The sequence below is a fragment of the Bactrocera tryoni genome, chromosome 5, assembly GCF_016617805.1.
Source record: "Bactrocera tryoni isolate S06 chromosome 5, CSIRO_BtryS06_freeze2, whole genome shotgun sequence".
Lineage (NCBI taxonomy): Eukaryota > Metazoa > Arthropoda > Insecta > Diptera > Tephritidae > Bactrocera > Bactrocera tryoni.
In genome coordinates this window covers 8,932,263-8,945,009 of record NC_052503.1, presented here as the reverse complement: position 1 = coordinate 8,945,009, position 12,747 = coordinate 8,932,263, and the positions used below count along the sequence as shown (strand labels likewise).

At 35.8% G+C, this 12,747-nt stretch overlaps 1 protein-coding gene across 3 annotated transcripts; it reads left to right on the top strand.

The window, feature by feature from the left end:
* The first annotated feature begins 917 nt into the window (after positions 1–917).
* On the top strand, positions 918–11,437 carry LOC120777662 (peptidoglycan-recognition protein LA). Of its 3 annotated transcripts, XM_040109118.1 has the most exons (6): positions 5,503–5,777; positions 6,757–7,016; positions 9,492–9,683; positions 9,969–10,204; positions 10,622–10,828; positions 10,985–11,437. In XM_040109118.1, exons 2-6 carry the CDS (start codon positions 6,932–6,934, stop codon positions 11,123–11,125), a joined length of 861 nt encoding a protein of 286 aa, XP_039965052.1. In that variant the 5' UTR covers positions 5,503–5,777; positions 6,757–6,931; the 3' UTR covers positions 11,126–11,437. The 3 variants fall into 3 exon arrangements, with proteins under 3 accessions (XP_039965050.1, XP_039965052.1, XP_039965051.1); XM_040109116.1 differs by lacking the exons at positions 5,503–5,777; positions 6,757–7,016 and adding an exon at positions 918–1,471; XM_040109117.1 differs by having other exon boundaries at positions 5,503–7,016.
* Positions 11,438–12,747: the final 1,310 nt, after the last annotated feature.

The following is a 12,747-nucleotide window of genomic DNA, read 5'->3' as shown; positions in this document are numbered from 1 at the left end:
GAAAGAAACAGATAAAATCGTATGACTTTGAATTTCTTTATTCTTTATTGGGTCAAGTCTCGTTTATGATGTGATATATCCCTAATTTCTGGAGTATAAACCATTTGCGGCAATAACATGATGACTTGTTGAACGAGCACACATCTGCAAATATTAGAGTGATTGATTATGAGAGTTAAGTGGATTTATGCACACCTACATACCGTATAATAGTATATACATAAATGTCGAACAAGAAAAACGTTGACTTCAGTTGCACCGAACCAATATACCCTTTACATATAAAATAGTTTCTATACAAGAACTTGATTTTGATCACTCAGTTTATATGGCAGCTATATGGTATAGTGGCCGGATCTAAATAATTTCTTCGGTGAATGTACCGTTACCTTGGGCAAATCAAATTGCCAAGATGTCTTCTCCTCAAATAAAAAACTTGTATATACTACAAGAACTTGATTTTGATCGTTCAGTTGATATATGCACTTTATGCTATACGTCGACAACTTCTTGGGGAGAAAAAGACATGTGTAAAATTTCAGATCGATAACTAAAAGATTGAGATACTAACACGTGTATATGCAGACAGACAGACGGCTATGACTAAAACGGCGCTGCTCGTCATGCTGATCACTTATATTTATGTTTCATATGGTCCACGACAGGGTATAATTAAATTTTTTAATTTTCTTGATGAAGACGTAGGGTTTCTCCCCACTAAAACAAACGACGTTAATAAACGCACTTTTATTTCACTCACATAAGATGGATGGATCATATGCGCTCGTACTCAAACAAGTGCGATATCTACATGTATGCCAGCTATCTACTTTAAGCTTGTATTGGATAAATTCTCTCCATGATCAACAGAGAAGTCCGCGTTGATCTGAGTGCAGACGGAAAGTAAGCTCAGCATGATCCACAGTTCGAGTTCTGAAAGCAACAAAGCCGGACATGACTTCGAAACACGGCGCGTGTAGTTAAACAACCGGTTTGTAAGCTAGCGCGTATAGATCTTGTCACAATCCATCTTGTTTACTCACTTGTTGATGTTATGTGATAAAATGTGATGAAACCATACGTTGTACGCAATAAATTAATAATAATAATATATATCAGGGTGTGTATGAAGTAAAGTATTTAATATAATATTTAACCAAAAACTAACAAAAAATGGATGAGGATCGAGCAAGTGTCCGCTCAGCGAACAATCACAATCCACTCACCTCTGCAGCAAATAACGCGCTATGGAGTCTACAGGGAAACAGTCCCGGTCATCCAGTGAATAGCTCCCCAGCAGCGATACCACAAAACATATTCGCAAATCCGGCGATTCAGCCTTCGAGTGTGATAAACTTATCTAATTCGTCCGATGTCGTTATAGGGCCCATGACCCAATATCAGGGTCCCGTAACGATATACCAATATATGGATGCTACAGTGGAAGCGCGATCGACGCAAGCGGGTGGAGGTAATTATTATGCACTTAAAAGCTCATATTTTTTCCATGCTCCTGAAGAGGTTTCGGAATTTTCGAGTTTTTTGGAGACATTGTTTGCTTTGTTTGGTTGTTTGGTTGTTTACATCTACATACACATGTGTGTAAAGATAAATGTACATATGTTTGGACATGTGTGATGAAAGTTGAAATGTGTGAAAGAGGCAAATATTAGAAAAACATTGTTCCAGTAGGTTTTAGTTTAAGGGGTTATATAGAGTTAGAAGGTCGAAAAAAACAAATTTTCTACAATTTTTTTCTGAGAAAACTGTTAAATTTATTGATCCAAACATTTTTACACATATTGGATAGTCGAAAAGGTCTCTTCGTATTTCTAATCAAAGTATAATTTTTTTTATATTTATAATAATAAATAAATAAACAAATATGTACTATTTTGTTCGACCAATTTTTGCCATTTTTCGCTAGAGACATTATACCATCAGTGTAAAACTTTCGTCAATGTAAATGGAAATTTTTGAAAATTCCAGAATGGAAGCGAGCGAATTATTGTTGTGCTACACGAACTGATAAACTGATACAGCATCGTCTCCATAAACTTCACAAATTTCATTGGTGGCTTGCGGGGCATTCTTCCCTTTTTATACAAAAATTTCAAAATATAGCGAATTTCTTCCTTATTTTCACTCATTTTTGAACAGCTGTAACTTCCCCGAATTTAATTCTTTTTTTGTAAAATTAAGCTTAAAATCTCACCTTTCCAACACTGTATGGTATGACAAAATCTGATTGGTAGCATTGGAGATATACGACTGCAACGACATCTATGACAAAATACGAAAAGACTTTTTCGACTACCCATTATGTGTAAACAAAGAAACCATTTAATAACTATTAAGATTAGTAAATTTCACCAGGCATTTAATTTCCATTCGTAGTTATTAATAAAAAAATATATCACGACCTATTCAAATATACTCAAGCATGCAATTGTATATACACAGAATCACGACATCACGGTAATTATAGTTCAGCATTTATTACCGGCGAATTCTCGGAAATAATCGCACTTGCCAGTTTGTAAGTAGACTTCAAATATAATTCTAAAGTAATTGGCACTAGTTTATATGGCTGGCTTCAAACTAAAATTGAAATCATTTGAATGCGGCTAAATTTGCTTTCCAATTTGTACTAGCGTGTTCATTTATAGAAAATGCAAATAGCAAGTGCTCACAGTTTTAACATTGTAAATTTTACTGCTAGCGTCTTGCCGCTGTGAATTTTAAATTTTTTTACTAATTGCAATGTAATTAAAAATACCTAAAAATTTCCATTGCTGTTTTGAGGTAAACTTTTAACAGTGTTCTGGCAAATATAGCGCCAGACCGTCTTTTTCATGCGGTTTCTACAGTTCCAAGCAATCGATTATTTTAAAACATTGTGACTTAAAATCGACATATTTGCCAACTTGGCGGCCAGACAATACTTAGATTTTTAACCCAAGCTATTGACACTATTTCCTTTTCGTTGTAATTTTGTTTATTAATGAAATTAGCTATGCTTCAATTTTCTAAAATTGCCAACTTGGCGTATGAGTAACTTTTCTTTGTTTCCTCGTTACTAACAAGAAATTCGGAATATGCATATCGCTCATTTGCTGCAAGACCGGCATAAGTCAAGAAAATCGATTTGCCAGAAAACGCGTTAAAAGTTTTCAACTGACTCCAACCTTACACGGAAAACAGGAATCATATTCTCTTCACAAGCGGAGCATATAAGAGGTATTCACATGAATTTTTCACTCAACATGAAGTATGATATAACGAACAATTCTGCATCATTAACTCAAAAATCACGTTTTTTGATTTATGCCGATCTTGCAGCAAATGAGCGATATGTACTACATATTTGTATATACACATGTACACATTGTGACAAAACGTAAATCAGTAAGTGTAGTACAATAATAGATCGCTCGCTTCCGTTCTTGAAATTTCTATGTGAAAGATGCACCTCGCTATGGTCTACCTATCGTTGAAAAGGTCGATGAAATTATGGACAAGATTGACCAGGACAGTCACATAAACGGTTTTGAATCATTTAAAAAAAGACTGCCTACAAAAAGAAGCTCGAACAGAAGCTAGCACACAAATTGTCTGTGAAAAATTTAAAGGACCAAATTAACATCTGCGATTCTTTGCTGAAACGAAATGAAATCGAACCATTTCTGAAGCGAATGGTAACAGGAGACGAAAAGTGGATCAAATAGGAAAATAATGTGCGAAAAAAATCATGGTCCAAGCGCGGTGAAGCTCAACAAACGGTCGTAAAGCCAGGATTGACGCCTCGAACGGTTATGCTGAGTGTTTGGTGGGATTGGATAGGAATCATCCACTATGAGCTGCTCCTGCTTGGTCGAACGATTGATTCTACATTTTACTGTCAACAACTGATGAAATTGAAGCAAATAATTGAAAAAATGGATAAAACTGATCAACCGAAAGGGTTTCGCCTTCAATTAGGACAACGCTAGACCACACACATCTTTGATGACTCGGCAAAAACTGGTAAAGCTTGACTGGGAAGTTTTGATGCATCCACCATATAGCCTTGACCTTGTACCATCGGACTACCATTTGTTTCGGTCAATGCAGATCTCCCTTAATGGAGTAAAGTTGGCTTCAAGAGAAGCCTGTGAAAATTACTTATCGCAGTTTTTCGCCAAGAAACCAGAAAGTTTTACACTGATGGGATGGTGTCTCTAGCGGAAAATAGCAAAACGTGGTCGACCAAAATGGTACATGGTTCATGAAAGTACATTATAAATATAAAAATTTTGTTTAGAAATACGAAAATACTTTTTTGACAACCCTATATTTACATATATACGGTGTGCATAACGGATTCGAATACGAAGCTCATAACGTCACAGAAATTAAATTGCTGGCCCAAATGTCCGTCGCCTTTGTGAATCTTAAATTTCGTACGGAAATTAATTTCTTTGCAGTCATCTTTGAAGTATGCCTTTAATCATCATCAGAAGTGTGACTTTGAGAGGGAATTAGCTCTTAGCTATTAATTCTGTCGAAAGCTTAAAATAATTATGAACTAATTACACTCAGAAAACGTAAAGTCTAGTGTTTATATCTTTTCACGTTAATGGGCACATCAATTGCATGTTTTGCGATAAACACATATATACAACTATATGTATGTTACTGGGATTATTAGGGTGGTTCATACAAAGTGAACACGATGATTTTATAATATAAAAATAGAAAATAAAATTTTAGCAAATAAGTGTTTTTATACTTTTACTAACTGGTTTTGTCAAGAATGGCACATTCTGAATAATAGTGAAGACAATAATCACATCAAAGGCGTTGGAATTTCTAAAATGTGAAATGTATCACCCTAATGCGATCATACACAATAAATTTACTATTTACACAATCCGATAAATACGCAATTGTACATACATACATACATATATTCGAATAAGCGCAACAACGGCACATGAGCGTTTACAATGAAGGAGTAAAAATGAAAAAATACGTGTTGTACACACTTACTTACTTGCATACAGCGGGCAGAGTCAACGTACCAAGAAACAATGATTTCCACTCACTGCTTCCCCTCCCTTCATGTAATAGTTTTACGCTTTCTTACATGTTTACTCGCGCACTTGTACATAGCCACCAGCGTTAAATGGATATTCTTACGATTTCCCAGCGAAAATAAACCATCACATTGTACCTCAATAACACTGCAGTGCCACACACACACACACATACACACAGCCAGACACATACGCAAATCACAAAGGTGATATCACAATTGGCACAGAGAGGCGAACTCGCCAATTGACTGTTTGACCAGTTCGCCGGATAATCGCTTGGCTTGCTGGATGATTGCTTGCTGCGCTGCTTATTGGCCCATCCGCCGGCGAGTGGTTCTCCGGCTCATTGGTCGATTTGTCAACTTTTGAGTAAAGTTTTTCGAAAATTCAACAATCGCATTTAGTAGTAAATTCGCTGAGCGCTGTTGATGCGGTTTCACGACGGCGCATTGTGACGAACACGAATGCCGCTGATAACGCCAAATCGCGACAATGACGTGCCGATTGTTTTCAAATTTTTTCTCAACATAAATAATTAATATCGCGGCGAACACGGTAGTCTTTATTGTCAGAAAGTCATAAAACTGTTGGAAATCAATGCAAACAACAATAAAGCTAAAATGTGTGCCAATAAGACGGAAGCAATTTGAGCAAAGAAAGCGTTGTATATAAACACAAAGTGAAATCAGTTTGAAACGAGTGAGAAATATGTGCTATAAATAATTATTAGTGACGTCACATTAAATATTGGGCATTCAGCAATTAGTCATGTCACATAACATACTCTGTGGAAGTTCTAAAACGCCCCATTCTTCGCTTTAATCAGCATGTAATTTGTAAAGTGTGATAAAAAGTTGAATGCTTTTTATGTAGCAAGAAACGAATGAGTTGTCCCTGTAGGAACACTGTAACTCACCGTACAAGGACACCACCTTACTAAAGTCACCACACTTTAGAATGACAGCTGCAGCTGAAGTCACAAGCAGTCAGTTTATGAGCATTACAAGTCATTACATTTAAAAATAAATATTTCTTCGAATTAAAGCAAGAAATGCAAAAAGTGACTTATTTCACATATTTCTCGGAAAATAAGTAATCTCAATAAGTGTTGGATTTCATAGTTGAACATGGCAATTAATCACAGCACTTTTCAAGTCAAACTGACCGTTTAGTAGATACAGACACATTTTTTGCTTGCCTTCCACAAAATTAGGGAATGAAAACAAAATAGCAACATTTTAAAAATTATTTGGCAGTTGTAGCCACCATTCTATTTGACATAAAGAAATCGGTGCTGAACAGGTTAAACCCATTACATTTCTTTAAGTTCATTAAGCATTTCCGGCGGGCATGTCGCGGGCGTTTCTTATTCGTATGCACTTACTCACACATATTTTGAAATGAATGTGAGTAATGAGTGTTGAACTGACTTCTTTTGCGAATCGCGCATTCGTATTGAAACATGACGAATGTGGAAATACTAAAGAGCTTATCAAGTAATGTGCATGTTACAGTGAGTGCTAAAGTTGCTGGCAGCTAGCACTGCATGTCATTGCATTTAAACAGAGAAAACAAATAACAAATAACAATTAAAAATTAACATTTTGAATACATGTGCAATTATCATAAAAATGAAATAAAATAATTTAAACATTACAAATGTCGTTTTTATTAATAGCAGCGGAAAGTTGAACAAAAACACGTTTATATTGCCACTTGTTGCGCACCGGAGAAATATTCAACATACAACGTTTATGCGCAGCGCAAAATATATGTGAAAGGAACCGATCGGTTGTTCTAAATAACGCTGAGTTTATAAATTTCCTATCGGAAACGCCCCATGCGTAAACAAAATGAAACTGCTGTTGAAAGTGAACTCGGAAAGAGCTCGCAAACGCTACGCTCCCTCAGCGCCTGCAGCAACCGCCACCACAAGACGTTAGTACCAGTTTAATTAATTTTTCACTAATTGTTTGTCGATGTTTTAGAAATTGTAAGCAAAATCACAACTGCGCAGCTGAAAGCTCGTAGCAATTGCATTCCCCGCCACAAAAAGGCACACATCATTTTCGCAGCATTTGTCAAATTTTAAATTAATTTTTAATAAAACATACAAGTAATGTATGTACTTGTATATTGATGTGAGAATATTTAATAAATACGTCTTTCGAATGCCTCTAAAGCACTGAACATTTATGCACTTAAGTATATGCATTAGGGTGCGGTGAATTTTTGAAATTTTGAGCAAAATAGTACGTGATCTATACCCATATCATTTGTTGAGAGGCCCGCAGTTAGAATACCGAAAAATGCGAATTTTCCAGATTTTTTCTGAGAAAACCTTTATATTGGGTAGTTGATAAAGTCTTTACGTATTTCTGATTAAACTTCAATTTATTTTTTTTTTATATTTATAATGAACTTTAATGGACCAAATATAAACCATTTTGGTTGACCACTTTTTGCTATTTTTCCGCTAGAGACATTATTCCATCAGTGTACAACTTTTCTGGTTTCTTGGCGAAAAACTGCGATAAGTAATTTTCACAGGCTTCTCTTGAAGCCAACTTTACTCCATTAAAGGAATTCTGCATTGACCGAAACAGATGATAGTCCGATGGTACAAGGTGCTATATGGTGGATGCATCAAAATTTCCCAGCCAAGCTCTCCCAGTTTTTGCCGAGTCATCAAAGATGTGTGTGGTCTAGCGTTGTCCTAATGGAAGGCGAAACCCTTTCAGTTGATTAGTTCTGGCCGTTTTTTCGATTTCTTGCTTCAATCTCTTCAGTTGTTGACAGTAAAATGTAGAATCAATCGTTCGACCAGCTCATAGTGGATGATTCCTTTCTAATCCCACCAAACACTCAGCATAACATTTCGAGCCGTCAATCCTGGATTTACGACCATTTGTTGAGCTTCACCACACTTGGGCCAAGATCTTTTTGGCACATTATTTTCGTATTTGATCCACTTTTCGTCTACTGTTATCATTTGCTTCAGAAATTGTTCGATTTTATTTCGTTTCAGCAAAGAATCGCAGATGTTAATTCGGTCCATTAAACTTTTCACAGACAATTCGTGTGGTAGCTTCTGTTCGAGCTTCTTTTTGTAGGCAGTCTTTTTTTAATGATTTAAAACCGTTTGATGATGAATGCTAAGCTCCTTAGCGATGTCATGGCTGCTTATGTGACTGTCCTAGTCAATCTTGTCCATAATTTCATCGACCTTTTCAACGATAGGTAGACCATAGCGAGGTGCATCTTTCACATCGAAATTTCCAGAACGAAACCGAGCAAACCTTTGTTGTGCTACTCGAACTGATACAACATCGTCTCCGTAAACTTCACAAATTAGATCTGTGGTTTGCGTGGCATTCTTCTTTTTTTATGCAAAAATTTCAAAATATAGCGAATTTCTTCAATATTTTCACTCATGTTTGAACAGCTGCAACTTTTTTCCAATTTCCCCGAGTTTAATTTAATTTTTGTTTAAATGAAGCTTAAAATCTAATCTTTCCAACAATATATTGGTAGCACTGGATATATACGACTCCAACCACTCCATCTATTGACAAAATACGAAAAGACTCGACTACCCAATAAGTATTTATTGATCCAAAAATTTGTACACATATTATGGGCTCTTTTAACTATATTTTCAGATTTAGTATTAGTAAAAAATATTTATTTGGATAGGAACTACAGCTGATCTCCATCTCAAAAACGGTGTTTTGCGGTAATCACTGTATCGATGAAAAAAATCGATTTTTTAACAGAATTATATTGTTTATAAAAAATTTATTTATCGGTGAGATAAAATCTTCGCTTAGTTACTAAAAAATATATTTAAGAATCTCGTGTTAATATTTGAGACTAATCGGCTAAGTTTGTCACCGAATTTGAAAGCACCACTTTGAGAAAAACAAGTTTAAAGTTTGGCCTTGTTCTTCAAATACTCTGAAACACCTGTTCAAATTTGCGTGTAACTTCGAAAATATTTTTCAGAACGATATGAAATTTTTTCTGTGTATTCTTAAATATACATATGTACATTAAGAAAAGAAAATAAAAAAATAAATTTTTTGAAAATTCTAACTGTATATAACCCCTTAAGTCAACAGTCGGGTCGAATTCCAGCCGAAACCTTCGAATATGTCTGTCAGCATTATACCTGTATAAGTGTCGAAACAGTGATTTAGAACCACAAAATGTTTTATTGGAGGTTAAAATAATATTTCTTTATTAAATTTTGAACAACAAAACCAAACCATGGTTTCGAAATATTGTCAGCTTTTACGATTTGAAAAGAAAAACATTATTGTTTGTTTCCCCTTATGATCTCACCTAATATTTTCTTCTCCTCAAACTAACAAACTCTCTAAAATTGTCTTTCGCTCTGTTTTTTTCCCTTAGGAATCAACCAAAATACGAGTACTGTAAACACCTCAGTTTTTCAAAAGCTTTCCACATCCTCCAAGCTACTGTTGCTGCTCATTGTTGTTGTTATAATTGTGGCCGTAGTGATTATTTACATACAGATACAGCAAAGCAACAATCAGCAGCCCGGGCCCATAGTGTTTGGCAATACCTATGAGCATGGCACATGTAAGTACAATATATTGGGAAAACCAAACCCGACGCGAGATTACTGGCGTGGAAATTTATTATGAATATTTACGCAATATAAAAAAGCAAATTTCCTCATTGTTCATATTAATTTACAATAATCATCACATTATTTTGATTGGTTCCAAGCCACATATTTACAGTAGTTTATGTTTTTCCGTATAAGTAACCCTTGTGAAAATTAAAACATGTATAGGCATATTTATATTTTTACCTCGGTACCTGACGATAATTTTGAAGAAATTTTTATTTTAAGTATCTTAGTTCCGAATTTAGGAAATGGACATCTGGTGATAGACCGCGAGCAATGGGGTGCCTCGGAGTTGTCGAAAACCCTAACAATACCACTAAAACATCCGATACCATATGTCATCATAACGCACATTGGCGTCCAGTCGAAGCCTTGCGAAACCGTGTACAAATGCTCAATTAAAATGCGTACCATACAAGACTCGGCGATTGCGGAAAAAAACTTACCCGACATTCAGGCGAATTTTTATGTGAGTGGCATAAAATAAGTGAATGAAATTTGCACGGTTTTCTGTACAGTGTTGTTATGTTTTTGCGGTTTTTTGTTTGTAGCTTCATTAATCACTAATTATATGCTTAACGAATAATTTCGGTAATTACACAATTATTTTGGCAACATTTAATTTAGCAACTCGTCGAAAGCGAATATCGAATAATTTTAAATCACAACCCGTTACTTTGGTATTATACATACATACATAGTTAATTTTATTTTGACCGTCACTTTTAAATAACTCGTTAATGTTGGATCAGAAAACTGTCACAACTCCTAACTAGGGAAATACTACAAACAAAATATAATCGATTAACCAAGCAAAATAATAACAAAATTCGCTCTATCCATTTATATATTGCAATAACTACTAAAAAACACTAATATTTCAAAGGTTGGAGACGATGGCAACATTTATGTGGGACGTGGTTGGGACTACGCGAACACTTACGCGAACGACACCTTGGCGGTTACGTTTATGGGTGATTACGGACGCTACGAGCCAAGCCAAAAGCAGTTGGAGGCGGCCCAATATCTACTGTCCTATGCTATCGCCAATAAGTACATTGACCTGGGCTACAAGTTGGTGGCGCAAAACCAGGTAAGACAAGCTGTCAATTTACTATATTAACGCCAAATTCATTAGCGAAAGTATAAGCTATTTGCAACATGTTATTAAATCATTTTAAAACTGCGTGAACCAACTGCATTGCCAGTTTAATAAAAAAATTTTAATATTGAAATATTTTCTTTCTAGACAAAGGTTTCAAAAAGTCCGGGCGCCAATGTTTACCGTCAAATCAAAAAGTGGCCACACTTTTATCCTTGTGGTATTGGGGACAATAAGAGGTGCGGCGTTGAGCTCAACATGCCAGATGTTTGGGATGGAAAAATGTGAACAATATCAGCAGCACTATGACAACTCTACAAATAAATATTTAGCATAAGTAAATGTAATTATAGAATATTTGGGTAAGAGATATGTAGGTCTGTAGCACATATCGGACATATAATTAGCTTGGTTTTTACAAAAGATTTTCACGCAAGCATATTATTTTCTATTATATTTATGACTTTCTTTTGATACTCTCAAGTAGTCTTACAAACCTATCCTTATGCCTGTTACCGTCTAATTCCACATATGTTTAGCTTTAAGTTGAATATGATATTTGTATACAAGTTAGAATAATAAAAATATTTAAACAAACTATTTCAAAACTTTTATTTTGCATAATTTAACATTCTTCGATCTGCAAGGCGATGCACGTCTACAAAAAATAATATTTTTTTTTGGAAATTTGACAGGAACCATCACCTCCTCCCTATTTTAAAGTTATCAGCATTATTCGAAGGTTTCTGTCAAAGTGATCCAGGCAAGTAAAAATAATATTTATTATTTAGTTTGCCACGAAGTTTGTAACACCCAGAAGGAAGCGTCGGAGACCTTATAAAGTATACTCTGTGCCCAAAAAATAAGGTGACATTTGAATTTAAACTGCGCGCGTCGAAGGATTTGGAGAATTATTTTTTTTAGGTTGGTAGTACTGTCAGTCACATTTCATGTCAAAATATTCATTAGTTTTTGAGATACGTGTCGTTTTGTGAGCTGCTAAAAGTGAGTTTTTTGTTTTTTGCGATGTCGAAATTTGTTGAGTAAAAAATTTGCATTAAATTTTGTTTACGGAATCAATTTTCTGCTGCGGATACGTTGAGGATGGTGCAGAAAGCCTTTGATGATGAGGCTATGTCTAAAAAAATGTTTACAAGTGGTATAGTGAGTTCCAAGCCGGCCGTGAACGTGTCGAAGACGAAGAGCGTCCAGGGCGACCATCGACCTCAACCGACGAAGCTCACGTTCAACAAATCAAAGATTTGGTGTTGAAAAACCGTCGATTAACAATTAAAGACCTTGCTGATGAAGTTGGCATATCGAAGGACTCAGCCAATACCATTTTGAAGGATGTTTTGGGCCTCAAGCGCGTCAAATCTCGACTGGTACCGAAAACATTGAATTTTTTGGAAAAAAGGCGTCGCGTTGAAGTATGTGAAACGATGCTTTCCGACTACCAGGGTGTCATGAAATGCATTATAACTGGCGATGAAACTTGGATCTATGCTTACGACCCCGAAACAACTGATCAGTCGAGCGAATATCGTGCCAAAAGAGAGCCGAGACCAAAAAAATCGCGCCAAAGTCGCTCAAAAATCAAGGTCATGTTGACTGTTTTCTTCGATTATCGTGGTGTCAAACAGTCAACAAGGAATATTATTTGAACGTTATGCGTCGTTTGTGTAACGCTATTCGCCTAAAACGGCCGGAATTGTGGAAAGACAATTCTTGGTTTTTACACCAAAAACTCAACCCATATCGTTCCGTAACCACCGTATTCACCTGATCTGGCGCCGTGCGACTTCTGGCTGTTCACCAAACTCAAAAGACCGCTCCGGGGACACCGTTTTTATACGATAGAGGAGATTCAAGCCGCAGCGAAGACGGAACTGAAGGCTATCCCGGAAAGT